The 26,335-nt window shown below is 57.9% G+C and overlaps 1 protein-coding gene across 1 annotated transcript in view; it reads left to right on the forward strand.

Moving 5' to 3' along the window:
- Positions 1 to 2,379: 2,379 nt before the first annotated feature.
- The window catches only part of LOC140681477 (uncharacterized), a 472,703-nt gene continuing 448,747 nt past the window's right edge, over positions 2,380 to 26,335 (forward strand). Inside the window, 2 exon segments of the mRNA XM_072921312.1 lie at positions 2,380 to 2,420; positions 6,353 to 6,556. Coding sequence (XP_072777413.1) covers positions 2,380 to 2,420; positions 6,353 to 6,556 — 245 coding nt within the window.

The following is a 26,335-nucleotide window of genomic DNA, read 5'->3' on the forward strand; positions in this document are numbered from 1 at the left end:
ACTGAAGCTGCAGGAAAAAGAAAAACTCCACCAATATGTTTATTGTTAGAGTAAAGGCATTTCTTTATTCTGGCCAAGATGTGCAACAGCAATCATTCCATCCCCACATAGCCCGGGTGTGCAGAGAAAATCGTTCCATGACACATGGGTTTTGCTCGATTTTTCCCTAACTTAATACAGTCTAAAGCAATCTAAATCCACTGGTTTAATGTTCTGTAGTTTCAAGTTTTGCAGATTTCTTTGCTTCAGCTGTTAATGAGGTGGGAAGTGCTGGATTTCCTTCTCAGCCTTTTGCAGACCAGGTGTCTGCAGCCCTGGCAGTGTCTGGGGTAGGTGTTGGTTGCTGTTTGCTGCTGGGGTTGATGTTTTGCTGCTGGGCGTTATCATTGTGGGTATCTTTTGGGCCATTCCCAGTGTGTTGAGATGTTAAACTCATCTCCATTGAGGGGTGCAACATCCCTTAACAAAACCTTTAACATTTCTTTCCCCAGGGCCAAGGCAAAGCAAGCCTGAGTAGAGAAATCAAAGGTTAACAATGTTAAAGTCTATGAGCTGGTGTATTTTCCATCAATGCCATGGCAGGCAGGGCAGTGTGTGAGTGTAAGTGAGAGCCAGAGTGGAATTGTCCCGTGCTCTTGCCCAGCAGCTGTGGCAGGGCAGGCCCAGAGAGCGCTGAAGCTGCAGCAGTGGCAGCAAGGGCTGTCCCCGGTGGCTGGAGCTGCCAAAGGAGGGTGGCCAGGCCGAGGATTTCAGCAGAGGATGTGTGGGCAGGCCCAGGGCCTTGCCCCGCTGTGGAGCCCTGGCTGCTGCTGCGCTGCCTTCAGTGCAGCTCAGTGGGGGCCTCCCATCCTCCTGCTGCAGGCGGGAAGTGCAAATCTCCGGGGCTGCAGAGACCTGGAGCCGAGGCTGAGGGGTCCCCCGTGCTCAGCTGTGCTGGCGGCTGTTTCTGGCCTCGGGGCCACTTGGCACGGGCCACGCCACTTGGCCACCAGTGGTGCTGCTCTGCACTCCTTAGGCAGGAGCCGATGTCCTGCTGGGATGTTGGCAACAGCAAAGTGCCAAGGCAGCTCTGTGCCAGCCCAGCTTCCTGGGGGAGAGATTGCACCAGACACAGGATTCTGGCCACAGACTGCTTTAAATGTGCATCCCTTATCTCCACCCTGCACTAGGTGGAGAATTCCCAGGGTAAGGAAATCGCAAGATTAATTGCCGGGGAGAGAATTCAATATGTGCCCTGGGTCTGGCTCTTCTTGCCCAAGCCAATGGCAAAAGCTGTACCCATGACATCTTGGTTTCTATCCCCAGCTTCCAAAGGTGTTTCTTTCCATCCCCATTCATTCTTTGTACCCAGCCTGAGCTCTGGAGGTGCCAGGGGTTCTGGAGGTCCCATTGTATTCCTAAAGCTGCCATAACCCCCTGGAGGATCTTTCCTGTAAAATGAGTTCTGCTCTCTGAGTCTGTTGCTTCCACAATGCCTTTTATATTAATTACTCCTTTTAGAAATACCTTAAGAAGTGATCCAGTGGTTGCTGAGCAATCAGAATTGCTTTTGCCCCCCTGTTAGGTGAGATGGTGTCACCAGAAGATATTGAAGCCTTCCTGCCCAGGGCATTCAGTGCCAGGCTCTTACAAGCACACACAGCTGTGCCGGTTGAGCTGACCATGGGAGGTAACCTGGGCTTTGTCTGATTCCCTTTCCTCAATAACAGCGTGTCTTGGGACTCTTTTCCCTTCTGCTGCCCTTGAAGAGCCATCCACAAAGACATTTTCTGCCTCAGGCCAGGCAATGTCTCCTGAATCTCGCCCAGGCTGGGTCTGGAGCTGTGTCACTTGAATGCAGTGCTGGGTTTCTTCCCAGCCCCTCTGGGGGCTGTTCAAACAGGAGGCTGGGTTAAACCCTTCCCCTGTCCTCAGTTCTGAATCCTCCTGTGCCACTGAACAAGTTTCACACTGTAATAACCGAGCACTGCTCATCCATTGCGAGGCTCTTTTGGTTATCAGAGATTGAACTTGATGGCAGACTGGAACAGTTGGAGATCCTGTTGTCATCAGGTTTTGGGCCTCGGTTCCCGTTGAAGCTGTGGCTGCACAATTCTGCAGGCAGTGAGGCCACTGTGGCCACTGGGTGACACATTTTGGCCCAAAAATTCCTTTGGCATGGCCCTGTTGAACATTCCCCTACAATTCCAATTTCTTTTCTGAGTCTGGAAGAGCCACAGCTGAGGCATCAATATTTTTGCTTGTTCATTTTCTCAAGTTTTATTCTCTTTCTCCTGTCCATACCACAGCATGGAGGCTGTGTGGGGTTAGAAAGTCCTACAATGTTCTGGCTGGAACAGAGAATTCTCAATACAGAATTGTCGCAGCTCCTTTTTAGTCATGGGTGATGTTACTCCTGAGATTGCCCTGACCCTCTCTGGGTGAATGCACAAGAAACTTTCAGTCCCAGTATGTCCCAAATATTTAACCTTTTTCTCCACCATTTGCCTTTTTTTTTTTTTTCAAATACTGAAAAGATGTTTTTAGCCAGGAAATTCAGCCATTTCACAGAGGCTTTGTCTTCCACTTGTTCTTGTGCTCCTCATTGGAGCCATCTGATTCCCTGACTGGCAGGATAGGAGTGCTGTAGGGAGACATCCCTGGCTCCAATAGCCCTGCCTTTAGCAGGGACTCCATACCAGGCTGTGAGCCCTTCCTTCCCTCCCCTGGAACAGGGTGTTGCTTTTAGCCCCCACTTGTCCTGGTTGCTTCCAAGTAATTTGGAGAGGCTCCACATCAAATTTTCCCTCTGGGGCTGCCCACACCTCTGGGTTCCCTTCAGCATAGGCCGTGCCAGACATTTGACACAAAGGTACAGCAGCAATAGCCTCTGTATCACCTTTTACAGTATTACAATGCCACCATCAAACTCCTTCCTAGTTAATTACAATCACAGTAGGAAGAAAAAAAATCGGTTTATTTCAAACCTATCCCCCACAGCTCCTAATTGAACAAATGACACCAGCTCAGCTTTCCCAGTTATTCCCTTATAATGAAAACATTCCTTTACAATGTTCCCCCCTTAGGTGTAAGATTCAGAGTGGATGGAGAGGCCCCTGTGTCCATCAGGAGAGGCCTCCTCTGGATGCAGACCCAGCCTGGATGTTCTCCAGGGCTGCAGTGTGGTGGGTCCCCGGTGGGATGGGAGCTCAGAGAGCCCTGACAATCCATGTCCATGCAGGGGTGGACTCGCTCCTCCTGAGGGTGCTGCTGTCTGTGCTTGCAGTGTCCTTGTGGGCTGCAGCTGGAGCCCTGACTCCTTCCCAGGGGCTGTTTGGGTGGGCTCTGCCCTGGCCAGGAGGGCAATGCCTCTGCCAGGTGCTTGTGGCCGAGGCCGTCCCCTGGGTGCTGGGGCCCCCTTGGGCCCTGGGGTTGGTCCCTCAGGGGCTGTGGGAACTCTGCCATGGCCTTTGCCTTCAGCTTGGCCTTTTGCTCATCCCTCCTTGCCTTCAGCTGCTGTGCCTTTGTGCCCAAGTGCTGCAGGGCCTTCTTCTGCCACTCCTGCAGCCGCGGTCACTGCCTGTGGGTGCTCATCCTCTGAGAGCTGCTGAGCTTTCTGCAAAATCTTTCCTTTCTGCAGGGACCCAAGCTAAATCCTTCACAGAAAATCCTGATCCATCCATGTGCACTCTGCATTTCCCAGATGTTGCTTTGTTTTGCTCCTTGTGCTCAGGGTCCCCTGCACAGCCCGGATGGCAGAGCCGGTGCCTGTCCTGCCGCAGTGTCCAAAGGCGGCCCCCCCGGCGGGCAGGGCCGGCAGCTCCCCGGGGCCGGGCAGCGGCCGGGGCGTCCCGCAGCCTCCTGGGGGCCGGGGGCCACTGCCGGCCCTGCCCGGGGCTGGTGGGGTCAGGCAGCGCCCGGCGCTGAGCCCCGGCTGCCCCACAGCCCCGGCCCGGCCCCGCAGCTCCCCACAGGCCCCCAGCCCTGCTCCCGGTCCCGCACCTCTGCGCCCGCTGCTGCCGCTGCCCACCACAGAGAAACCCCTGACATCCTGACCTCCTGCTTTTCCTCTCCTGGAAACTGGGAATTCAAAGTATCAGCTGGCAAATTGTCAGGATAAGACCCTGCTTAAAAGCATCTCAGTCCTCTGTATTTTTCTCTTCCTCCTCTTTTCCATCGTCCTTTTTCTTACCACATAGATTCCTCCTGCTTCTTCTTGCCTGAACCATATTGCTGCACACTCCCCTTCACCTGATCCCTTCCCAGCACACCAACACCATCCATCCCCTGTTGTCCAAATCCCTTCTCCCCTTCCCTTATTGCCCCCCTGGGTGTCCATGTCCTTAATTACCTCTGGGGGAACGTGCAAACTACCTCAGCATTCTCCCAAGGGACCCTTCAGAGACATTTTGGGGTCATCCTCCCTTTGGCCAGGACCCCTCCCTGGCTTTCCCTTTTCTCCCCTCCATGGGTGCCCTGCCATGTTCACTCCCCGAAGATCCCAGGGCACTCACTGATGAGATTTTCAGTGCTCTCTCCCTGCTGACTCTTCACCCCCCTGATGTGTCACTCGTCTGTCTCCTGGTCACTCCCGGGTCCCCAATCAATCCCCGGTGCCGCCGCCAGCCAAGGGAGCCGATCACCCAAAGTGGGTGAGGCACCTTCAGCTGCACTCCCTGCCCCAGGGTGTGCGGAAAAATTGACATCACCAGAGGTTTCTGTCCACAAAGCAGACAGAGGAGTCCTGTGAAACTAATTTCATTCCTAAAAATGGGAGAGGCCATGGGACATTCCCCATGGGATCTCTCCAATTGCTGGAGGACACAGCCTCCTTTTCATCCTAATTCTCCTGGCCACATCTCCCTCTGCTTTCCCCACTGGCTGAAGTACTTGAGAGCTACAGACTTCCCAATCCACCTACTACCTACTCCCTTAATATGCTCCCTGCTTTTATATAGCAAATGATATTCATGGCTCTATTAAGTCTTTGTTGTTCTTCTGGAAGTTCATGAATAGAGCAGGGCCTTGGCTGAGCAGCAGTCTGTGTCATCAATTAATAACATTTTCTGAAACTGATGGCTTCTCCTGTCAGTTCCTTATGTACAGCTCCCTGGCCCTCTGAGCCTTCCCCAACTGGACTCCCCCCCTCGGCCCCATCGCCCCCGCGAGGGGAATTTGGGGAGGTGGGAGTGGGGCAGCGCCAAGGCCGGGCCCCCCCGCGCTGTCCTGGCGGGAGCGGCTGCAGTGGGGACCGAGTGCGGGCGGGAGCGGCCGAGAGCCCAGCGCTGCCCCAGCCCGACCTGCCCCAGCTCCATCCCTGCCCCTCGGCTGGGATGCTGTGGGTCTGGGGGGGAGAGGGAGCCGGCAGTGGGTGCTGGGCCTTGGGGCAGGAGGAGAAGGGAAGGAGAAGCAGGCTTGAGGAACAGAATGGTCAAACGATGCAGGTGGCAGGAGAAGGTGGGATTGTGCAGGAGAAGGAGGAATAGCAGGAGGAAGAGCAGTGTGAGGAAGAGTAGGGACACAGGAGGAGGAGGAGGAGCAGAAAGAGGAAGCAGCAGAAGGTTCCACCCCTCCCTGTATCTGCAGCCTCCCCCCAGCCCCAGGAGCGTTTCTCCCCCCACATGCAGCAGGTGACTGTGGAGGGGGATCCAGGATTTTCACGGGGTGCATCTTGGTGTTTCTGAGCTTGCTTGGGCTAAATGTTGGATCTTTGGTTTTATGTGGCAGCTGAATCTTTATGTTTTGGAGGAGGTTTTTGCTGACTTGTGATGTTTGGGGACTTTTTGATCTGTATCTTGAAGTTTGTGGGATTTTTGGGCTAAATCTTGGTGTTTTGGAAGTTCTTACAGACACAAGATTCCCAATGACTTCCTGAGATGAACTTGGGCAAGGAGGAATCTCCAGTCCAAGGTGCTCTCCTCTTGTTTTTTTCCCCAAACCAGGATTTTTCATTCCCTGGCCGTGGCTGGATGGAGGAGGAGGAAAAGCCCCGGAGATGCTGCAGGAGGAGGAGCTGCAAACCCAGCCCAGGGAGCTGCGGGGAGGAAAGAGCCCCCCTGAGCCAGGAAGGCGGGCGGAGATCCAGCCGGAGCTCGGAGCTGGTGGAGAAGCCTCATGGCAGGGAGAAGCCCCACAAGTGCTTGGAATGTGGGAAGAGTTTCAGTCGGAGTGACCACCTGATCCGGCACCATAGGATCCACACTGGGGAGAGGCCCTACAAGTGTGGGGAGTGTGGGAAGAGGTTTCGGACCAGCTCCAATCTCCTCCTACATGAGCGGAGTCACACAGAGGAGAGGCCCTTCCGCTGCCCCGACTGCGGGAAGGGCTTCAACCGCAACTCCGACCTCACCGTGCACCGGCGCATCCACACCAGGGAGAGGCCCTACGAGTGTGGGAAGTGTGGGAAGGGTTTCAGAGACACATATCACCTGATTGAGCACCAGGTGATCCACACCGGGGAACGGCCCTATGAGTGCTTGGAATGTGGGAAGAGCTTTGGGCGGAGCTCATACCTGAGAACACACCAGCGCATCCACACTGGAGAGAGGCCCTACGAGTGTCCCCAGTGTGGGAAGAGGTTTCAGAGAAGCTCCCATCTCCTTGTACATGAGCGGATTCACACAGAAGAGAGGCCCTTCCGCTGCCCTGACTGCGGGAAGGGCTTCAACCGCAACTCCCACCTCACCAGGCACCGGCGCATCCACACTGGGGAGAGGCCCTACGAGTGTGGGAAGTGTGGGAAGAGATTCTCACAGAGCTCTCACTTGACCCAGCACCAACGGAGGCACCACTAACTGAAGCCCTGTGAGTGCCTGGAGTGAGGGAGGAGCTTGGAGTGAGGGAAGAGAGTGAGGGAAGAGCTTGGAGTGAGGGAAGAGAGTGAGGGAAGAGCTTGGTGCGCTGCTCCAGCTCCATCCCCCATGGGAGGATCCGGGCTGGATGATCCCCAGTGACCCCCGTGGGGCAGAGCCCTGCTGATCCGTGGTCCTGGTGATCCATGCTGGGTGTGGGGAAGGTGTTGGCTTCTTCTCCTTGTGCTGCTGTGATTTGGGGGGGTTCCCATGGATGGGGGATGGGAGGTGAGTGGGGGGGTCCTGGTGCACTGCGGGGGGCTCATAGCTCGGGGGGTCCCAGCGATTTGGGGGGCTTGGTGAAGGGGAAAAGCAGTGAATGGGGGGATCCCAGTACATTGGGTGGGGCGCTGATGATAACAGGGGGTCCTGGGAGACAACGGGGGGGAAAGGACCAAACCCTAAGGGACTCCCCTAGTGCTGGTGAACCACCCTGTCCCCCCCGAGCCCTTGGGGTCCCCCACAGTCCCTGCCCTGTTCCTGGGGGTCCCGCGGCTCTGGGGGGTCTAAGGGGAGGGGATGGAACCTCCGTCATGGATGGGGGCACAAAGGGGGTTCGGGCCCAGTGCTCGGCGGGGTCGGTGCACGAGGGGGGCCCGGTCCCTGTCCCAGTGCATGGGGGTGGCGCTGCCTGGGGGGGTCCCGGTGCTTGTGGGGTTCCCAGGGTTTGAGGGGGGTCCGGTCCCTATCCCGGTGCTTGGTTAGTGGGGGGCAGTGCCCGGGGGGCTCCCACTGCTCGGTATTTGGGGGGTGTCAGAATCCAGGACATTCCTCTGGCTGCCCTGGATGGCTCGAGACCCTGGCAGGGGCCTCGGAGACCTTGGCATGGTGTCAAGAACACCGGTGGCTGTGGTTTTAGCCCCTGGAGAAAATTGCCAACTTTGTATGGGGAATTACAAGGCACAAGGGTTTGAGTAGCATGGCAGGTGAATTAACACAGGGTAGAAAAGTAGCATTTTAACATTTTAAAATACGGGGTTCAATGGGACAAGGTGGAGGGATCTGGGTGTGTCCTGACCTTCTTCTCTTTCTTTTTGCCCTCCATGTCTTGCTGTGATGGTGACACTTTTCTGTTGGTTGAAGGTAGAGACACACTGTCCAACATAAATGATAGATTTTGGCACGTTATTGTAAACACAGTACAGGTAGTTTTTAGTGTAGAAGGCAAAGAGCGCCCTGAGGGCAGGGAGACTGCCACAGACCGACCTGCTAGACAGAGCTCAGCAGAGCGGACAAAGCTGTTAGAGAAAAGGGACAATAAACGGCCCTGAGAAGCAAAGCTCCGCATCTCGACTCCTTCTCTGCCCGCGCGGGCTGGGAGAAAAGGACTTTTCACAATCTCGGGGTCATCTCGACCCCCAGAAAACCGAGAGGGCGTCTCCACTCGTCCCAGTGCCCGGTGCGGGGGGGTCAGTGCTCGAGGGGGGTTCGGGGGCACTGAAGGGGGTGCGGGTGTGGTTTTTGGGGGGTCCCGGTGCCCCCTGGGCAGGGTCAGTGCTCAGCAGTGGGGGCTGCCTGGGGACCCCCCCGGCCCCCAAATCACAGCCAGGTCTCCTGCAAGGCACTGAGGGGAGGCTCGTTCACCCCCCCGCCCCCACCAGCGTCGCCACAAGCCTTCCCAAAGTGTCCCCAAGTGCTCCCAAAGTGCCCTCAGAGTGTCCCCGAGTCTCTGCCGAGGTGACACCGGCCTGATGACGGCCCAGTGGTGATGTTGCTCTGTGCACAGCAGCCTCGGGATGTCCTCCATGGCTCTTTGGCACCGCTCGGCCACTGCACAGCCACCGTGGCCAGGAGAGGGACAGAAGAAGAGGGTGTTGATGTCCCCAAGTGTCCCCAGCAGGTGACGCGTGGCCAGGCGGGCACTGGCCTCCCACAGCTGCTCAGCCTCGGCCGCTGTGGCCACCAAGGCCGCACGGAAATCGGGACACCTCCATTGTCCCCTCCAGGCCAGGGCAGCCTCGATGTCCCTGAGCCAGCGCTGCAGCTCCTGGGGGAACACAGTGGCTTCGTCACACGCGGCCACAAAGTCCCCCAGCAGCCCCAGGTGCAGCTCCAGCCGCTGTCCCCTCCCGGTGGCCGCATCCCTGCAGGCGTCGCGGAGCTCGGTGGCCGCCTTGGCCAGCCGGGCCCAGCTGTCCATGAGCCTGTCCAGCACACGCCTGGTGCTGGCCAGGGCTCTCACACAGGCCCAGGTGGTCCCTGGGGTGTCCCCAAGGTTGGCCAGGGTCCAGCCCAGGGAGGGGACAGGGCGGTGGTCCAGGGAGGGGACACGGTAGTGGCGCAGGGCGTCCTGGAGGTGAAAGATCAAGGTCCCCACAGCCACCCGCAGGAACTCTGGGGACACGGCCAGCAGCACGTCCCTGTGCGGCCTGGCCACGGTGGCCACCAGCTCGCCCAGTGTGGCCACCAGCTCGCCCAGTGTTGCCACCACGGCCACCATCACCTGCAGCAGCTGGTGGGGGGACAGCTGGGGAGGGGACAGGAGAGGTGTCAGGGGCCTGGTGGCAGTTGTGGCCTCCTACAGTGGCCCCTGTGCCCTCCTGTAGTCCCGTTTGTCCCCTCCCTGGAGGGCTCTGCTGTCCCCTCTGTCCCTTTTGTCACCCTCTCGTCTCCACTGTCCCGCCCTGTCCTCTCCACCCCTCTGCCACCCCTGTGTTCCCCTGTCCCCTCCCGTCCCCCCGCCGGGATTGTCGCACCTCGCGGGGCTCCATGGCCGCTGGGGACACTCCGGGGAGGGGACACGGCCGGGGACAGTTGGGGACACGCAGGAACGCGGCGCGGATGGAGAGGGGAAACAGGAAGAGGTGACGTCATCGCCCCCGGCCCTGCCCCACCTTTGGCCGCTTTTGGGGGGTCCTGAGGAGATTTTGGGGGGGTCCTAGGTGAGCTTTGGGGGGTCCCTGGTGAGGGTTTGGGTTGTCCCAGGTGAGGTTTGGGTGGTCCCAGGTGAGAATTCCCAAGGATTTGGGGTTTCCCACCTGCCCAGGTGAGGTCTGGGGGTCCTAGGAGAAGTTTGGGGATCTCAGGTGAGAGTTTGGGGGGTTAAAGGTGAGGTTTGGGGGTCCCAGGTGAGGTTTGTGGGGTCCTGAGGAGATTTTGCAGGGGTGCAGGGGAGCTTTAGGGGGTCCCAGGTGAGAATTCCCAAAGATTTGGTGGTTCCCTGGTGAAAACAGCTCGGGGGGGGCCGAGGGGGGAGGGGCTGGGGAGGTTTCAGGGTGTGTCCCATGGGTGGGGGCAGGGCGGTGAGGGAGGGTCCGGGGGAATTTATGGGGGTGGGAGCGGCAGGACGAACCCCCAGACACTGACCACGCCCCCTTTAGACCCCGCCCCGTGTTTTGGCCCCGCCCCTTGCTGCTGGACACGCCCATCGAGCGCCCCGCCCCCTCAGGATCTGCCCCTCCCAGTTCCCAGCTCCCGGTTCTGGCCCTGCCCCCTCCTGAAGCCCCACCCAAATGACCCTTGGCCCCGCCCCCAGATAGATTTTTATCAATGGAAACCAAAAATCGCCACAAATCGACCCAAAGATTCAAACCCAGGGGAGTGGGGGAGCAGGACCACACCTGTGATTTTTGGGGCTCCAGGTGGGCTTTGGGGTGGTCCAAATGAGTTTGGGGGATCCCAGGTGTTCCTGGGTGGCTCCAAGTGGGTTTTGGGGGAGTCCTGGTGCGTTTTGGGGTTCCCAGGTGGATTTAGAGGGGCATCCCGGTGAGTTTCAGTGGGGTCCCAGTGAGTTCAGGGGGGCGGGTCCAGCCGTCCCTATGTGGGTCCAGGAGATCCTGGGTGGGTCCAGGTGGTTTTTGGGTAGGCCCAGGTGGGTTTTGGGGGGATCCAGCTGTCCTTGAGGGAAGTTCAGATGTCCCAGGGTTGATCCAGGTGTTCTTAGGCATTTCCAGGTGGTTTTGGGGGTGTCCCAGGTGTAATTTGGGAGGATCCAGGTGTTCCTTGGGGCTCCTGCTGTGTGTGTCACCTCAGCAGCTGTGATGTTGTGATGTTCCCCCCCTCCCCAGCTGTCTCATCCCCCAGGTGCTATGATGTCATTCACGTGACATCACCGTGTCCCTGCACAGGTGGCTCTGTCTCCCTGCACCCACCCAGGTGTGACATCACCTGTGCCCAGGTGTGACATCCGTCCCCAGGTGTAACACTACCTGTGCCCAGGGGTCACTCAGGTGTCACTCAGGTGTTACTCAGGTGTGATGTACCTGTGCCCAGGTGTGCCAGGTGTGCCAGGTGTCACTCAGGTGTGCCAGGTGTCCCTCAGGTTTCCCTCAGGTGTCCCTCAGGTGTGGAATTGTGTTATTATACGTTTTATTATGTATAATTTAATTCCATGTACCCCCCCCATGCTCTGTAGCGACCCCCCGGGTTTTCCCATCTGTCCCCGCGGTTTGCCTTCCCGGGAAAGTGCAGAGTCATTGTGTTTACATCTCAGGCCATCTGTCAGTCACGCGGCGGGGTCGGCAGACGCCCTGGGACCCTCCACCTGTCCATCCCCCATTGGATGTACCCCTGCACCGCACTGCCCTCAGACCCCCCGTGGTGTTACCCCATTGGCTGCCCCGGGTTTCCCCTGTTCGGTACTTAACCTGCGGGCTGGGGACGCCCCGGGCTTTTCTCTCACCCGGCCACTGCGTGCTGCTGCCGCCCCGCTCCCCCGCCGCGGCTTTTCTCTCTGCCGGCCCCTGCGTGCTGCTGCCGCCGCCGCCGCCCCGGACGACCCTGCTGCGACTGCTTCACTCCGCGACCGCGGCTGCCGCTCCCGCCACGGCACCCGCGTGAGTCGGCCACCGCGCCGCAGCCCCGCGCGCCGCCTCCCCTGGCTCGCGGCCAGCTCCGGAGCACGCCGCCCCGCCCCTGACCGGCAAGGCGGCACAAACTCCAGCGCGGCACGCCGCAGTCTTTTCGGTTTTTTGTTTCCCAACCAAGCCGCAATAAACCGGAATTCTGCCTGCACGAGAAAAGTGTCTCTCCTTTTATTCGCCGCGGGACACACCTCTGCTCTCAGACCCACGTAGTCCCGGCCAACGCCCGCGAGGGCTTGCCGGAAAAGACGGAGACTGCCCACGCTCTCCTCCCCACACGGAGCTAGCTGGGACAAAGGGGGGGAAAAGAGAGCACTACGGCAGTTGTGGCGCCCAACGTGCGGCTTGGGAGCTCCAGGCCACAGACTGAGGACCGCTGAGCCCCAAGAGGCTGGTGGATTTACCTCGTGGACGTTACAACACCCTCGCAAGCTGCGGTTCCGTTTTAAGGAGCCAGGGCTTCCAGAGGGGTGGGACCGGCAGCTTTGGCTTGCACCGCTGAAGTTCGGTCCCCCCACGGCGAAAACTTCACAGCTGGACTTTTCGTTTCCCTTTCGGATGTCGCTGGACCCGTGGTGAGTTACCGGGGTCCCCTGGGCTGGGTACGCCCTTCTCCTTTTGGGGTGGGTTTCTCTTTCTCCCACAAGAGAGCGATAAGATCCCACATTTTTTCTTCCGCTGCAGGGAGTGTGTAAGGGCAGGCTACCTAGCTTTCCGATAGAGGTATTTTTTTTTTCTTTTGTTATTTTACCAGCTGCGAGGTTCGCGACACACTTTAACATCGACATAATGGGTGCAAAATTGTCTGTGTCGCACGAGAGAATTTACGTTCAAATCCTAGGAATTTTAGTTGGGGGAGGAAAGACATGTAAAAAGTCAGATGTTAAGCGTTTTGCCCAGTGGTTTCTGCAGTCCTTCCAGGACATCTCGCAGGCAAATTTGTACCAAATTCAATTCTGGGACCGAGTTGAAAAAGAAATTTCTCAAAAGGACGACCAGTCCTCTCAATTTTCATCCATCTGGCAATCCAATTGAGAAATATTGTCAAAAATAACTGCGAAGGGAAGCCAGAGCCACCCCAGGGCGAATTCTGCCCCCCAAGCCCCCCAAATCCCCCAAACTCCCTCTCCTATCCCTCTCTCTCTAGCCCGGGGATTCTCAGACAGGCATCCCGGCAAAACCAGCCGCAGGCAGATTCTGGCCTCTCTGTCAACCCCCAGGTTCCATCGCAGGACAATGCTGGCATCGCCCTGCACCCTTCCCCTCCCCAAAGTTGCTCTCTTTGTACAGTCCTGCCCCATAGTAGTAAAGTTGTGAGTTTTAAAACCCCAGATCCCTCTCCACAACCTTTCCCTGACCTTTCCCAAAATAATCCCCTTCCCTGCCCCAGGGCACAAGATGGAGGGGACCGCATGGCATGCCCATCCCCCTCCCTCCGTGCTTTGTCTCCCAACGACCCCTTTCACCCTACAGCCAACCCCTCCCACTCCCGAGACTTCTCCACCCACCCCTCCCCTCCACCCCCTTCTGGCACCTCCCCTAATGAATCATTCAGCAGTCCTCCCTCTGACCCCGCCCCTAGGGGTGAGGCAACACCAGCCACACCCCCTAGCCCTGGTCCTGCCTCTGCCCTCCGTTCTCACGACCGGCCCTCTGGTTCCCATGCCTCGATTCCTGAGGGGGGGGGGAGCGGGAGGAAGGGGGGGGAGGGGGGAAGCCGTGACCTGCCGCAACCCCCGCTTGCCTTTTCTGCTGCACCGGTCACCTACACGCCGCGGCAGAGGGGCAGACCCCTGGCACAGTGGGCCCCTATCCCACAGGCTGTGATTAGGGATGTTTGCAAAGCCCAAAAGGAGTTTGGCCGGGAAAGTGAATACTTTAGGGGGCTGTTAAAAGTCACACTTTCCTCCAATGAGTACGTCCCTGCTGACATGCACGCTCTGTTTTTGTGCTTGCTTACTCAAGCTGAGTTTTTGGTATGGGAATCCATATGGAGGCGGGAGGTACGAGATGCATTACCCCAGCTTTGGGCAAAAGCCGAGACCTCCTCCGACACCGATGGAGGCATGTTAACCATTGATCATCTGTGCGGGATGGGGGAGTGGGACGTGGCAACAACACAGGCGGAAAAGATTCCAAGAGGGGCACTGGCAGCAACTGCCAAGGCGGCAGAAAAAGCATTTTTTAAGTTAAGACCCAGTGGTCCTGTTGTTAACTGTTTTTCTCTCAAGCAGGAGACACAGGAATCTTTCGTTAGTTTCATAGACAGGTTGTACAGGGCAGCTGAAGCACAGGTTCCAGAGGAGGGATTGAGGCAAGGCATGGTGAAGCAAAGCGCCCGGCAGAACGCCAATGAGGCCTGCAGACAGGCAATGCTGAGCCTGCCCCTCGACCCAGAGCCTACACTCCAGGCAGAGTGTGCAAGGGCCCTTTGTGACACGGTGCAGCATGGTCACCGTGGTATGGAACGGGACAGGGTATCCAAGGGCTTTTTGTGACACGGTGCAGCATGGTCACCGTGGAATGGAACGGGACAGGGTGTCCAAGGGCCCTTTGTGACAAGGTGCAGCATGGTCACCGTGGCATGGAACGGGACAGGGTATCCAAGGGCCCTTTGTGACACGGTGCAGCATGGTCACCGTGGCATGGAACGGGACAGGGTATCCAAGGGCCCTTTGTGACATGCTGTGGCATAGGTGTTGGCAGTGACAAGGCCACTCCACAGTGCTCTGTGCATGCGACAAGACAGGACAGAGAGAGCGGTGCTGTGAGGAGCCCTCGCACAGCCACTTGTTCCTTGCTGACCCAGAGCTTTCCCGAGGTATTACTCCTGCAGGTGACCTCGTGGCCAGACCAGAACACTTGGTGACCTCTGGCCTTCCCAAGGCATCTCTTCTGCAGCTGCCCTCGAGGTCAGACCGTGGCATTTGCTTTGCACTGTCCTTGACAGGAGTCTCCTGTCCTTGTGGCTGGAGCCCCCAAGACCAGAGTGCAGGACTTGCTGTCCTGTAGCCTTGCCCAGACTTCACTCTTGCAGGTGCCCTCAAGGCACAACTGCAAGACTTGCTGACTCGGACCTTTTCCGAGCCACCTTCTCCTGCAAGTAGCCATGAATCCAGGCAGTGACGTAGAGCACAGACCTGTGAGTGTGCCCAAGCTGGCCTGGGGGAAGGAGGAGAAAGAAGGCCCTGGAGCTGCCCCAGCACAGCAGTCTGAAGAGGTGGAGCAGTTCCAGCTACCACAGAAGGGTGAGTGTCAGAGCTGGGCCACAGGGCTGGTGCCTGCAGCCAGCTTGGCCCCATCCCATCCCATCCCATCCCATCCCATCCCATCCCATCCCATCCCATCCCATCCCATCCCATCCCATCCCATCCCATCCCATCCCATCCCATCCCATCCCATCCCATCCCATCCCATCCCATCCCATCCCATCCCATCCCATCCCATCCCATCCCATCCCATCCCCTGGGGCCATGCCCATGGACAGGATGGAATAGGGGCCGGGCAGACACCCCACAGCCGTGCTCCATGCCCTGGGGCGGCGCGGGGCTGTCCCTGCCTGGGCAGCGCAGGGCTGGGCTGTGTTCTCCGGCCTTTCCCGCAGCCCCTCAGCTCGGGCTGCGCTCGCTCTTTGCCAGGTGCAGCCGTGCAGCGCACATGAGAGCAGGAACGCACCCGTGGCCGCTTCCGCAGAGCAGCGCAGGTACCTGCAGCCATCCCCACCTGGGCTGGGCCTGCTGGCACTGCTCAGCCCAGCACTGTGCTCGGAGCACTCCATGCAACATCCCGGGCTTCTTGCCCTTCTGCTACAGATGGTTTGCAAATTCATGAAGAGGATTCGGGAGGAAGAGAGCAGCATCATGGGCACTGTGGTCAGAGCGTACTCTCCCATCTTCAAAACCAAGACCAGTGCTGCCCTGCTGGATATGCTTGTGGAGGAGGGTCCTTCCAGCCCAAAGCAAGTGAGCAGCCTGTGGCCTGGCTTTTCTCCTCCCAGCAATTGCGTGGCCTCCCAAGCCACGCCTGCTGCTCCCTGGAAGCCTTTGAGGCCATGGCAGTGTGGTGGCAAGGGAAGCACTTCTCTGGGGCAGCTGGGCACATTCCTTCCTCTGGCAGCTTTCCAAGTCTCCCCTGCCTTCTCCAGCTGCCTGCCATGGTGAGGTACATCCTCCTGGCCAGTGAGTTTCCTGAGTACAATCTGTACAGGCCCCTTCTGGATCTGACAGAGGCACAGCCCTCTGACGTGGTGATGGCTCTCCTGCCTGTGGCCCCAGTGTGTGACAGGTACGGGGCCCACGTGTCCACAAGGCTCAGCAGCCCTTCAGCCTGTACAGCCTGTCCCAGGTGTCTGACAAACAGAGAATTCCAGGGCCCTCTGGCTGCTCCCTTTGCCAGCCCTGGCCCCTGCCAGCCCCCCAGCGTGCTGCCATGCTTCCCCCCTGCCCCTCAGGGGCCAATCCCCACAGGGCTAGGCTGCCTGCGTGCTGCCAGTGAGGGGCAGCGGGCAGAGGCAGGACTGGCAGAGCAGCTCAGCTCCCCGCTGTCGCCCAGGCCACGCTGCTGTGTCCCAGACTCCTCTGAGACAGAGCTCTGACCCCACAGAGCTGCTTTGACCATGTGGAAGAGCATCATGTGTTCGCCCAGGACTGCAGAGCCGGCCATGCTCGAACTCCTCGATGTGCTGGGGAGCTGGCCAGAGCACAGCACGTGCACCTCCGATGGGGACCACATGGCTGTCCTTGCCCTGGCTGTGAGTTTCTGCCTTTGCTGGCTCCAAGGCCACCTCTCCAGCAGCTCACCATCCTCCCTCCCCCACGGCGTCTCCCTGCCTCAGGCGCTGGGTTGAAACCTGGCCTCGGGGCAGCTTCAGGGCCACCAGGCCCGGTGCTCCCCCTGCGTCTCTCCGGGCCTCTCCCTCCCGTGCTTGGGCCCTGCCACACGGACACCTCGGCACTGAGCGCTGTCTCGAGGGGCTTTGTCCTTTGCAGGCAACTGTGGTGATGTGGAAGATCCTCCCAGTGCCCTGTGTGCCACATGTAGTCACCGTGTATTCCCCCGGCTCTTTGTGCATCTGCTCTTCCAAGTGCTCTTCAGCACTCTGGATATGCCAGAGGAGGTCGATACCTTCTGGAAGGGATGCCAGCAGCAATATGGCCTTGCCACCAGTCCCAACAGGTGCTCCATGCCAGTCCTCTTGTCCCTGCCATGTGCCCAGGGCAGGGGCCAGTTCTCCCAGTGTGACCTGGGCTTTGCTCTGCACACAGGTTTGCAGTGCAGACCCTGATGTCCCTGCTCTGCCAAATGCAGCGCGAGGATGTGGTGGTGGCAATGGAACGCAAGTGTGGCTGGGACACACTGCTGTGTGCTGACACCCACCATTATGCCCTGGGCGTGCTGGCCAGGTGAGACCCCCTTCACACTGCTGCCTCTGACATTTGTGCTCTGTGCCTGGGGTGCCCCACACAGTCCCTGTGGTCATGGGCCAGAGGGCCTTGTCACCAAGGAACAGCCAAACAGACTGAAAGAGGCTGAGAGAGGAGGGTGTCCACAAGGATCCGCCTCCCAAATAGCCCAGGGCCCCTTGCAAGATGCTGGGGAAAGACCAGACCTCTGTGAGTCAGTCCTCGGAGAGGTTTGTCCCCCTGGCCCACAGTCTTGGTTACTTTGTCTCCTGCCAGGGAGATGTCCTGTGTCTCCATCCCCTTGTGCTCTCGGATCGCTCGCTACCTGCTCCGGCTGCTCAGCACACAGGAGCCACGCTGGGAGCTGCCCTCCCTGGCATTCCTTGTGGAGGTGAGCCTGAAGGCCAGCGCTGCCTCGCTCAGCTGCCTCCCGGCTCTCTGCCCTCTCTTGGCCGCAGTGCCTGGGACGGTGCCCGCGCCCTGTGCTGCTGCCTGGGCCCGGCCCTGTGCGGTTCTGGGCTCCTGCAGGCTGGTCCCCTGTCCCTGCCCTGTGCCTTTCAGGGCCTCGAGTGCCTGGAATTGAGTGAACGCGGTGCTGACAGAGTCCTGCAAATCTTGTCAAGGCACCTGAGGAGCGAGTGCAAGGAGAGGCGTCACCTGGTGCTCAGGGCCCTTCTCGAGCTCATCAATTATCCCTCGATGGTGAGAAGGGGGCAGGGGCAGAGGCTGCGCTCAGGAATGCAGTCACTTGGGCTTGGCTGGGCTTTGGGCGCTGGGCCAGCTGCTCCCAGCTCTCCTGCCTCCCGCTTCAGCTGCCCAAGTGCTTTGGAACAGCCCTTTGGGCTCTAGGCCCTGCAGCAGCAGGATGGCATTTCACAAACTTGTGTTCCTCACAGAGAGAAAAAATGTGGAGCCTGACTGAAAGTCTTGTGGAGCTCCTGTGGGATGCGGATGGAGAGATAGTTAGTATGACAGCCATGCTCCTCAACTTTATCATCTTGGACAAGGACATGCTGATACCCAGCCCCATCACACTGCAGCTGGTTGAGGCACTCCTGCCACTCCTTGACCGCGTAAGGCTCACTGCCCCCAGCCATGGCCACTGGCTGCTGCCCAGACACTTTGTGCCCTGTGGATTTGCAGGCCTGCACCAAGCTGAGCCCCGTGCAGCCAATGCTGAGGTCTCTTTTTCTTCCCTTCATACAGGACAATAGCCAAGTGCAGCTGCTCTCCATACTGCTCTTCTGAACATGGATGACTTTTCCACAGGAAAAAGAAAAAGAGGCTCTGAAGGCACACGTGCGCCAGAGCCTGCTGCCACTCTCCTTCCACTGCCATGATGAGAACCAGCGAGTGGCAGAGGTGAGGACTCGGCAGCTGCTGCTGTTCCCCTGGCAGGGGCTGGGCTGCCTCCTGCCCTGGCACCTCGCAGGCTGCAGCCTCCTCCAGGCCCTGGCACAGGGACGGGTCCTGCGCCCTGGGCTGTGGGGCCATCTCCGCGTCTCTGCTGCTCTCCAGGCTTCTCAGGAAATGCTGCTTTGTGCGGCCGAGCTCCTGAAGAGGAGGGATCTTGAAAAGCTGGTGAAGAACCAGGAGCTGTGAAAGTTCACCGAGTGCCTGGTAAGGAGGGCTGGGAAGCCGCAGCCCCAGCCTGGAGAAGCCCCCTGAGCGCGGTGCTCGGTGTGCGGGCTGGCAGCTGTGCCCCTGCCCGCTGCTGCAGCCCGAGGCCGCGCGGGCTCTGCTCCAGGCTCCTGCGGCCCGAGCCGGGTGCCCATGGAGCCCCGGCCCGGCGGGGCTGCGGGGCCAACCCTTCCCTCCTGCCGCTCTCTGCAGCTGGCAGAGGACAGCAGCAGCGTGGCCGAGCACCTGCGCCGGGCCCTGCCCTACCTGCAGAGCCCACAGGAGCCCCTGCGAGAGGCGCCGTCAGGTTCATGGGTGAGCCACGAGCCGGGCCAGGAGGGCGTGTGGGCACAGGGCTGGCAGCGCCGCTGGCAGGGAGCTGTGCCGCTGGGCCTGACAGGCTCTGTGTTCCCAGGGATGGCCGGGAGGAGCTTGAGGGGACAGCAGGAAAAGCTCCAGCTGATCTGCAATGGTGAGACAGGGCAGCGGGCTGCCAGCGGGGGCTGCCGGGGCGAGCTGCAAGCCCTGCCCCGTCTGCGGAGAGCTCTGCTCTCCTAGGTAGAGCACACAGAGGTTTCAGGGACACGTGGGGGATGCGTGGCCAGCAGCTTCGGGCTGATCCCCTTGGTCCCTGATCCCTCCCGGCCATGGCAAGAGCCGGCTGGGATGGCCCTGGCAGGGGGGGCTCCCCTCGGCTCCCCGCAGAGTCGGGATCTGACCGTGGCTTTGTTCCTCTCTCTTGCAGCCCTTGAATGCCTGACAGAGGATGTCAGTAGTGCCATGTCAGAGCTGGCACTTCAAACATTGCATGTGCTCCGGGCAATACAGAGTGGGCGATACTCCATCTTCCAGAAGGTGCAAGATCATACAGCCCCCTGTGATGTCACACTGTTATCTCTGTGATGTCACACAGCTCTCTGTGATGTCACACTGACATCTCTGTGATGTCACACAGCTCTCTGTGACATCACACGGACACATCTGTGATGTCACTCAGACATCACTGTGATGTCACACTGACCCTTTGAGGTCACACAGCTTTTTGTGATTTCACAGAGCTCCCTGTGATGTCACACTGACATTTCTGTGATGTCACATTGAGATCTCTGTGATGTCACATAGCCCCTGTGATGTCACACAGCACTCTGTGATGTCACATGGATGTTTCTGTGATGTCACACGGACATCTCTGTGATGTCACATAGCCCCTGTGATGTCACACAGCACTCTGTGATGTCACATGGATGTCTCTGTGATGTCACACAGGATCTGTGATGTCACACAGGATCTGTGATGTCACAAAGCTCTCTGTGATGTCACTCAGGACCCGTGATGTCACACAGCCCCTGTGATGTTACACAGATCTCTGTGATGTCACACAGCCCCTGGTCTCTGACTGTGGTAGTTTATCTGTCTTCCAGCCCTTGAATCCCTGAGCGAAGATGACAGCCCATCCTCCACTAACCTGGAAATTCAGGCAATTTTTGGACAAAGATGTGCAGAACTAAGGTCATCTGCTGGATTCAGAGAACCAGGCTCCCAAGCAGAGTACCAGGAGACAGTGAAGAGAGCACCAGGACTCAATGTCACTGGAGCTCCAGGCACACCTGATGCTGGCCACAGCTGTGCCTGCTGCAAGCTCCCATAGCTGCTGCCTTCCCCCTCCCTGTTGACAGCTCCTCCCTCCAGCCCTCAAACGCTGCCCATTCCCTTTTTTTGGCCCCCATCTCATCCCTTCCCTTTGCCTTCCATTAAAAAACAGTTTGATTTCTCCCCCTTACCTGCATCTCTGTGGAGCTGAAGCGGTGCAAATCCTGGGCCCTGGGACACACAGGCCCCTGCTGCTGTTCTCTTCCACGCCGTGTTCTGTGCACACACACAGAGGAACGAGGGCAGATCAGGCTGGAGAGGTGCCTGTGCTGAAGGTGCAGTTCCACAACCCTGTGGAGTTGCAGATCTTGCTGAGCAGCCTGGAGCCCCTGGAATTTGGAAGAGCCAAGCTGAGTATGCTCTGAAGGCAGCTGTGAGGGATTCCATGGCAAGCTTCCACGGAGGGCAAAGGAGCTTGGAATGCTGGAAGTTTTCAGGAATAGCTTCCTGAAAGCTCAGCAGTGCTCCATCCCTGCACAGGATCAGGGAGAGGGCAGAACCAGCGACCATCCAGGCTTAGCAGGGAGCTTTGGGTGTGCCTGAGGGCAAAGGAAGCAGCAGCGCGGTGCCCGAGACTGGGACGCGCGACCCTGCCAGTGCCCGGAGCACTGTCAGGCAGTGCCGGGATCTCGGCTGTGGTTCTGGTGCCCACAAGTGAGGAATGGAAGCCCCAGGCTCGGAGCCAGTCAGAAAGCCAAGCAAGTGAGAGCAGAGGGAGGGCACCCTTCCAGTCTCTCTTGGGCATGGCCACAAAACAGCCCCTGCTGCTTCTTCCTCCGCCTGTGTTTGGGCTGTGCTGTGGCAGAGGCAGCCAGGCTGTGCTCTGCCTTCCAGAGCCTGTTGGGAGCGGGCATGGAAAGCGCTGTGTGCACAGCGGAGAGGCCTGGAAGGTGCTGGCAAGAGCGTCCTGCGGGAGCAGGGCTCTGGGCTCTGGCTGGGAACAGCCTGGTCTTGGTGCCGTGGGCGCAGGCAGGAGTTGAGGCAGGTGAAGAGGCACTGAGCAGCTTGTGTTTGTAGAGGGCCTGGGGCTGCACGTCTGAGCCTCCACCTGGAAATGCACTTGGGGAAATAGGAGCTAGAGCTGGAGTGCCTGTCCTGAAAGGACATGAAGTCCTTCAGCCTTGCCAGTGTTTCCTAAGGGTGTGTTGGTGTTGAGCAGAAAAGCTGCACATTTGGGGAAATGCCTTTGGAGGACAGGGGCTTGCTTCTCAAGGAAAGTGTTTCCCTGGGAGCTCCCAGTGAGGCAGGTGCAAGTGTCCCCCTTTGGCTCTCTGTGCTCCTTTCAGTCCTTGAGACCCGCTGCACTTGGCAGAGGGGCAGGGGAAGGGAGAAGGCTGTGAAGAGCAGGTTTGGCATCCACCTGGACCTGCAGAGACCAACCCAAACACCTGCAGCAGCGTGTGTTACCCCTGCTTTGGACAGAGGGGTGAGCAGAACCATCTCTGTCCATCTGTGAGCCCCAAAGCTCTCAGTGGGAGCTGTGAATTAAAAGGCCTTTACAAACTCACTTTTCACATCTTCCCTGTCTGCTGTGTTTCAACCCTTGGCAATATGCATTTGCCTTTGTGATTTGTGATACCACGGATCCAAGGAGACCATTGTGACCCTGAGAAACCTCTTGGAACCAAGGGGCCATTGTGACACAGCAAGGCCTCATGGAACCACAGGTCCATTGTGACACTGCAAGGTCACACAAAACCAAGGTGGCCATGGAACCAAGGTTCTGCTATGGAACCTCATGGAACAAATGGACCATGGTGACACTGTGGAACCAGGGAGACTGTTTATGGCAGTAGGAAAGCTCATGGAACCCCAAGTCCATTGTGACACAGCAAGGCCTCATGGACCCAAGGGACCATTGTTAAACTGTGCGGCCTCATGGAACCATGAGCCATTGGGACACAGCGTGGCACCTCATGGAGCCAAGAGTCCATTGTTACACTGTGGGGCCCTGTGGAACCAAGGGGACCACAGTGACTTTGTGGGGCCTCATGGAACAATGGAGACTGTTCTGACACTTTGGAACGCCCTGAACCAAGGGGCCATTAGAGCATGGCAGGGCCTCATGGAATCAAGGGGACTACAGTGTCACTTAGACCATTTGATTTAACCTTACTTACAGGCCTGACTGGCTCAGCTACCCAAGGCACTCAGAGCCCTCCGAGAGCAGCATTTCTGCCACATTTCCCCAGCACAGGCACTCCTGTGTGCACACAGACACAGAGAGTCAGTGCAGGGCACCTGTGACAAATTCCCCTGAGGGCAGGGAAATGCTCCCTGTGAATGCTTTGGCATCTTCCCAGCGGGGAAGGGTTGAGGCTGGAGGAGTGGGGGGATCGGCCCAAGCTCCCTCGTTGTTCGGGATCCCCCGAGTGCAGCAAACGGGAGAGTTCCCGGCTCGGAGAGGCCCCACTCAGAGGGAGTCGCTGGCCCAGGAGAGCTCCAAGGGCTCCTTTTGGAGCGCTGTTTGTAGGGCCCCAAGAGAGGGGCATCAGTCCCAGCCATGTTTCATCCTGGCCACACTTGGCATCAGCAGCTTTCTTTGGCAGGGTGAGAACAGGGATGTTGTGCCACTGAGGGAACACAAACAGTTCCCAGGGCTGCTCCTAAAGCAGCCAGGAGCTGGCTGGGCAGCAGCAGTGCCTGGAGCAGACAGGGTTTGTGATGAGCTCCAGAGGAGCTGAGCCCAGGGGCTGCTGGCCAAGGCCGAGGCCCAGCGAGCGTTTCTCAGCTGGCAGGGCGGCCTGAGAAGAGGAGGGGGGAATGCACCAGCACAGGAACCATGGAACCAAGGGACCATTGTGACACTGTGGGGCCTGTGAGACCAAGGGACCATTGTGACACTGTGGGCCTGTGAGACCAAGGGACCATTGTGACACTGTGGGGCCTGTGAGACCAAGGGACCATTGTGACACTGTGGGGCACCATGGAAGCAAGGAGACCATTGTGACCCTGAGGGGACTCATGGGATCATGGAGACCATTGGGACACTATGAGGCCCCATGGAATAAGTAAATCATTGTGACACTGTGAGGCCTCATGGAACCAGTGAGACCACTGTGACCCTGGGGGTCCCCACAGAACCAAGGGACCATTGTGACACTGTGGGGCCTCATGAAACCAAGAGGCCTTTGTGGCACTGCAGGGCTGCATGGGACCAAAGGTCCATTGTGACACCGCAGGGCCTCGTGTCATCACTCGTCCATTGTGACACTGTGGAGCCAAAGGAGACCCTTGTGACACTGCAAACCAGCAGGCTCCAAAGGTCCATTGTGACCCTACAGGGCTCATGGAACAGAGGAGTCACTTGTCACTGTGAGGCCTGGGGAACCACGGAGATCACTGAGACACTGCAGGGCCTCATGGAACCTTTGGGACCATTGTGAAACTAAAGGGCCTCATGGAACCCAGGAGCTATTGTGACACTGTGGGACCCCATCGATCTAAGGGTCCATTGTGGCACTGTATGTCCTCTTGTAATCAAGGAGCAATTGTGACACTGTGGGGCCCCATGGAACCAAAGGAACACGGAACATGTCTGGCTGGTTTGGCCTCCTGTGGACTGCCTGACTGGTCCAGCTGACCTTGACATGTTTAGGGTCTCTTCTCATCTTCTACTGAAACACTGGCGCACTGTTCTTTCCTTCCTCTGGAAAATAACTCTCCTCCTCCTCCAGACACCCATGGACAGTATTGGGATTTTACCTCCAAATTTTCTTGTATCCAGCGATTGTTCCTGTAGGAATATTGGCAGGACAAATCTGGTTGGCAATGGTTTCATCAGGGTCAACTCCCATCTGTCCTCAAAACACTGGGGAAGGCTCCATGCTTTCCTTCTTTTGGGAAAGAACTGCTTCTCCAGGTGCCCATGGGCAAAATTTGGATTCTGTCTCCAAAATTCCCTATATCCAAAGGTTGCTTCCAGACAAAATCTGCCATTCCTGACAAGTGTTGCTGGCCTTGGCCTAGTGAGGCTCTCATCTGCCTTCCAAACACTGGGGATCTGTGCTTTCCTTCCTATGGAAAAGAACTGTCCTTCTCCTGCAGGTGCCCATGGGAAAAATTGGGGTTTTACCTCCAACATTGCCTGTTGTGACACACTGGAGGAAATTGTTTGCTGGAAACATTTCATGTGTGGGGGAGGAAGGGGCAGGTCCAGCCTTGCCCTGCCCTGTAACCCCAGCACTGCCCTGCCCTGGAACCCCAATCCCCCCAGAGCCTCTATCCCAGCCCAGCAGTGTCTGCCAGGCCCTGGCACAGCACAGGCAATGCTCCACAGCCACCTCTGGAGCCCCAGCCCAGCTCCTGAGTGACCAAAAGGCCCCAAGTTCCAGCTGGGGGAAGGGCCCAGGAAGACCAAGGGGTATTTAAGGCTGACCACAAGGCAAGCACACATCTTGGCTCTACCTCCTCTTGGAATTTCTATCTGAACCCTACTGGAATCCAGGAGTTAGTAGCTCTGTGTGTGCTTCCCTAAGTCTTATTTTTCCTTTCCTTCTGTGTCTACTTCTTCTATTTCTGTCCTCTTGCAAATTTTGATTAACTTAAAATTGAACAGGTGTAGTGTTTGTGAAGTTCAATGGGCCAAGGTAATGCTTTGAGAAGTGTTTTCTGTAGATTAAATATCAAATTAAATCTTTTGCCAAAGTTTCTCTGATTTCCTAAAGTTCCCAGCAAAAGCTGTTGTGTTGTTTTGAGTTCCTGAGAATCTCTTGTTGGTATTTCTCCAGGGAGTCCAGCTCAGAGGACACAAACAATTGTCAGTCCTTTTAAATGTCTCCTTGAGAGAGTTGTCTGGGGGATGGGGGTCAGAGCTTGTGTGTCCTGCTGGGCACAGCCCAGGCAGGGCTTTCACAGCCCCATCCCACACTCCATTTCCCAGCTGGAGCCGCTGGTGCCTCTGAGTTCTGCTGCCCCAGCCCCAGGGACGCTCTCCTTGTCTGCCCATTCCCCCAGGGTCTCTGGGCAGGGATGGCCTCAGTGGGGGCTGCTGACATCCTCAGCAACTTGGAGGCTGCTGCTGAATTTTACTGCTCCAGAGGCTTCTTCAGCCTTCAGCTCCTCAGTGCAGGAATTCAGTGCCCCAGGGCTCATTAACATTCAGAACACCTTAACAAGCCAAGCCCTGGGAATCATTTAAGTTTTCAAATCTCTTGTGGTTGATTACACTATATTTAAAAGGACAGTGAGAAAAGATTTCTTCAGGTCCTGTTTAGTTTTTTTTACTCCTAATAAATGGATGTGTGAAATCTCCAGTTGACATTGAATCCAAGTGCCTCCTCATGCAGTTGGAATAGATATGAAAATCAAGACCCTTTGTGGCTGACAATCCATCGGACTCTGTCCCTGCCCCCACCCCACCATTTCCCCCATCCAAGCCCTGGCACTCAGAGCAGCCTTGTGCAAATCTGAGCTCCCTCCAGCCCAGGCTGCACCTGCGGGTTTCAGCTCCTTGGCTCCAACTCCCACCTGCTTTCCTTGGAGAAGGAGCCGCCCCAAACACAGAGGGACACTTCCCTGGTGTTGTCCAGATGCTGGAGAGACGGGAGCTCCACAGTGACATCTTGATGGTGCTGGAGTGCCCAGAGTGGTCTCAGGACCTGCACCATTTTATTCGGGCAAGGAGGTTCCTGTCCGAGGAGGAGGCGCGGGGGCTGCTCCGCAGGTGCTGGAGGCCGTGCGGCGCTGCACCAGCTGCGGGGTCCTGCACAGGGACATCAAACCAGGGAACATCCTGCTCGACCTGGCCCCCGGCCAGGCTAAATTGATTGACTTTGGCTGTGGCACCTACCTGCAGGACACAGCCCACGCTCACTTTGCAGGTGAGCCCACGCAGGGCTGTGCTCCCAGTCCCGGCATCTCAAGGCACAACATCTCACAAACCCAAGCTGGGTGTGCCAGCAGGGATTCTCCCTTTTGCTGCCAGACACAAGACTGAGTCTTCAGTCGAGTTGCTTTTGAGCGGGTGTGGGTGGGGAGCTCCCAGCCCTGCTGGCAGCCTTTGCCCATCACTCTGGGCAGGACTGGGGCC

The sequence above is a fragment of the Taeniopygia guttata genome, chromosome 36 (genome assembly GCF_048771995.1).
Source record: "Taeniopygia guttata chromosome 36, bTaeGut7.mat, whole genome shotgun sequence".
Taxonomy (NCBI): Eukaryota; Metazoa; Chordata; class Aves; order Passeriformes; family Estrildidae; genus Taeniopygia; species Taeniopygia guttata.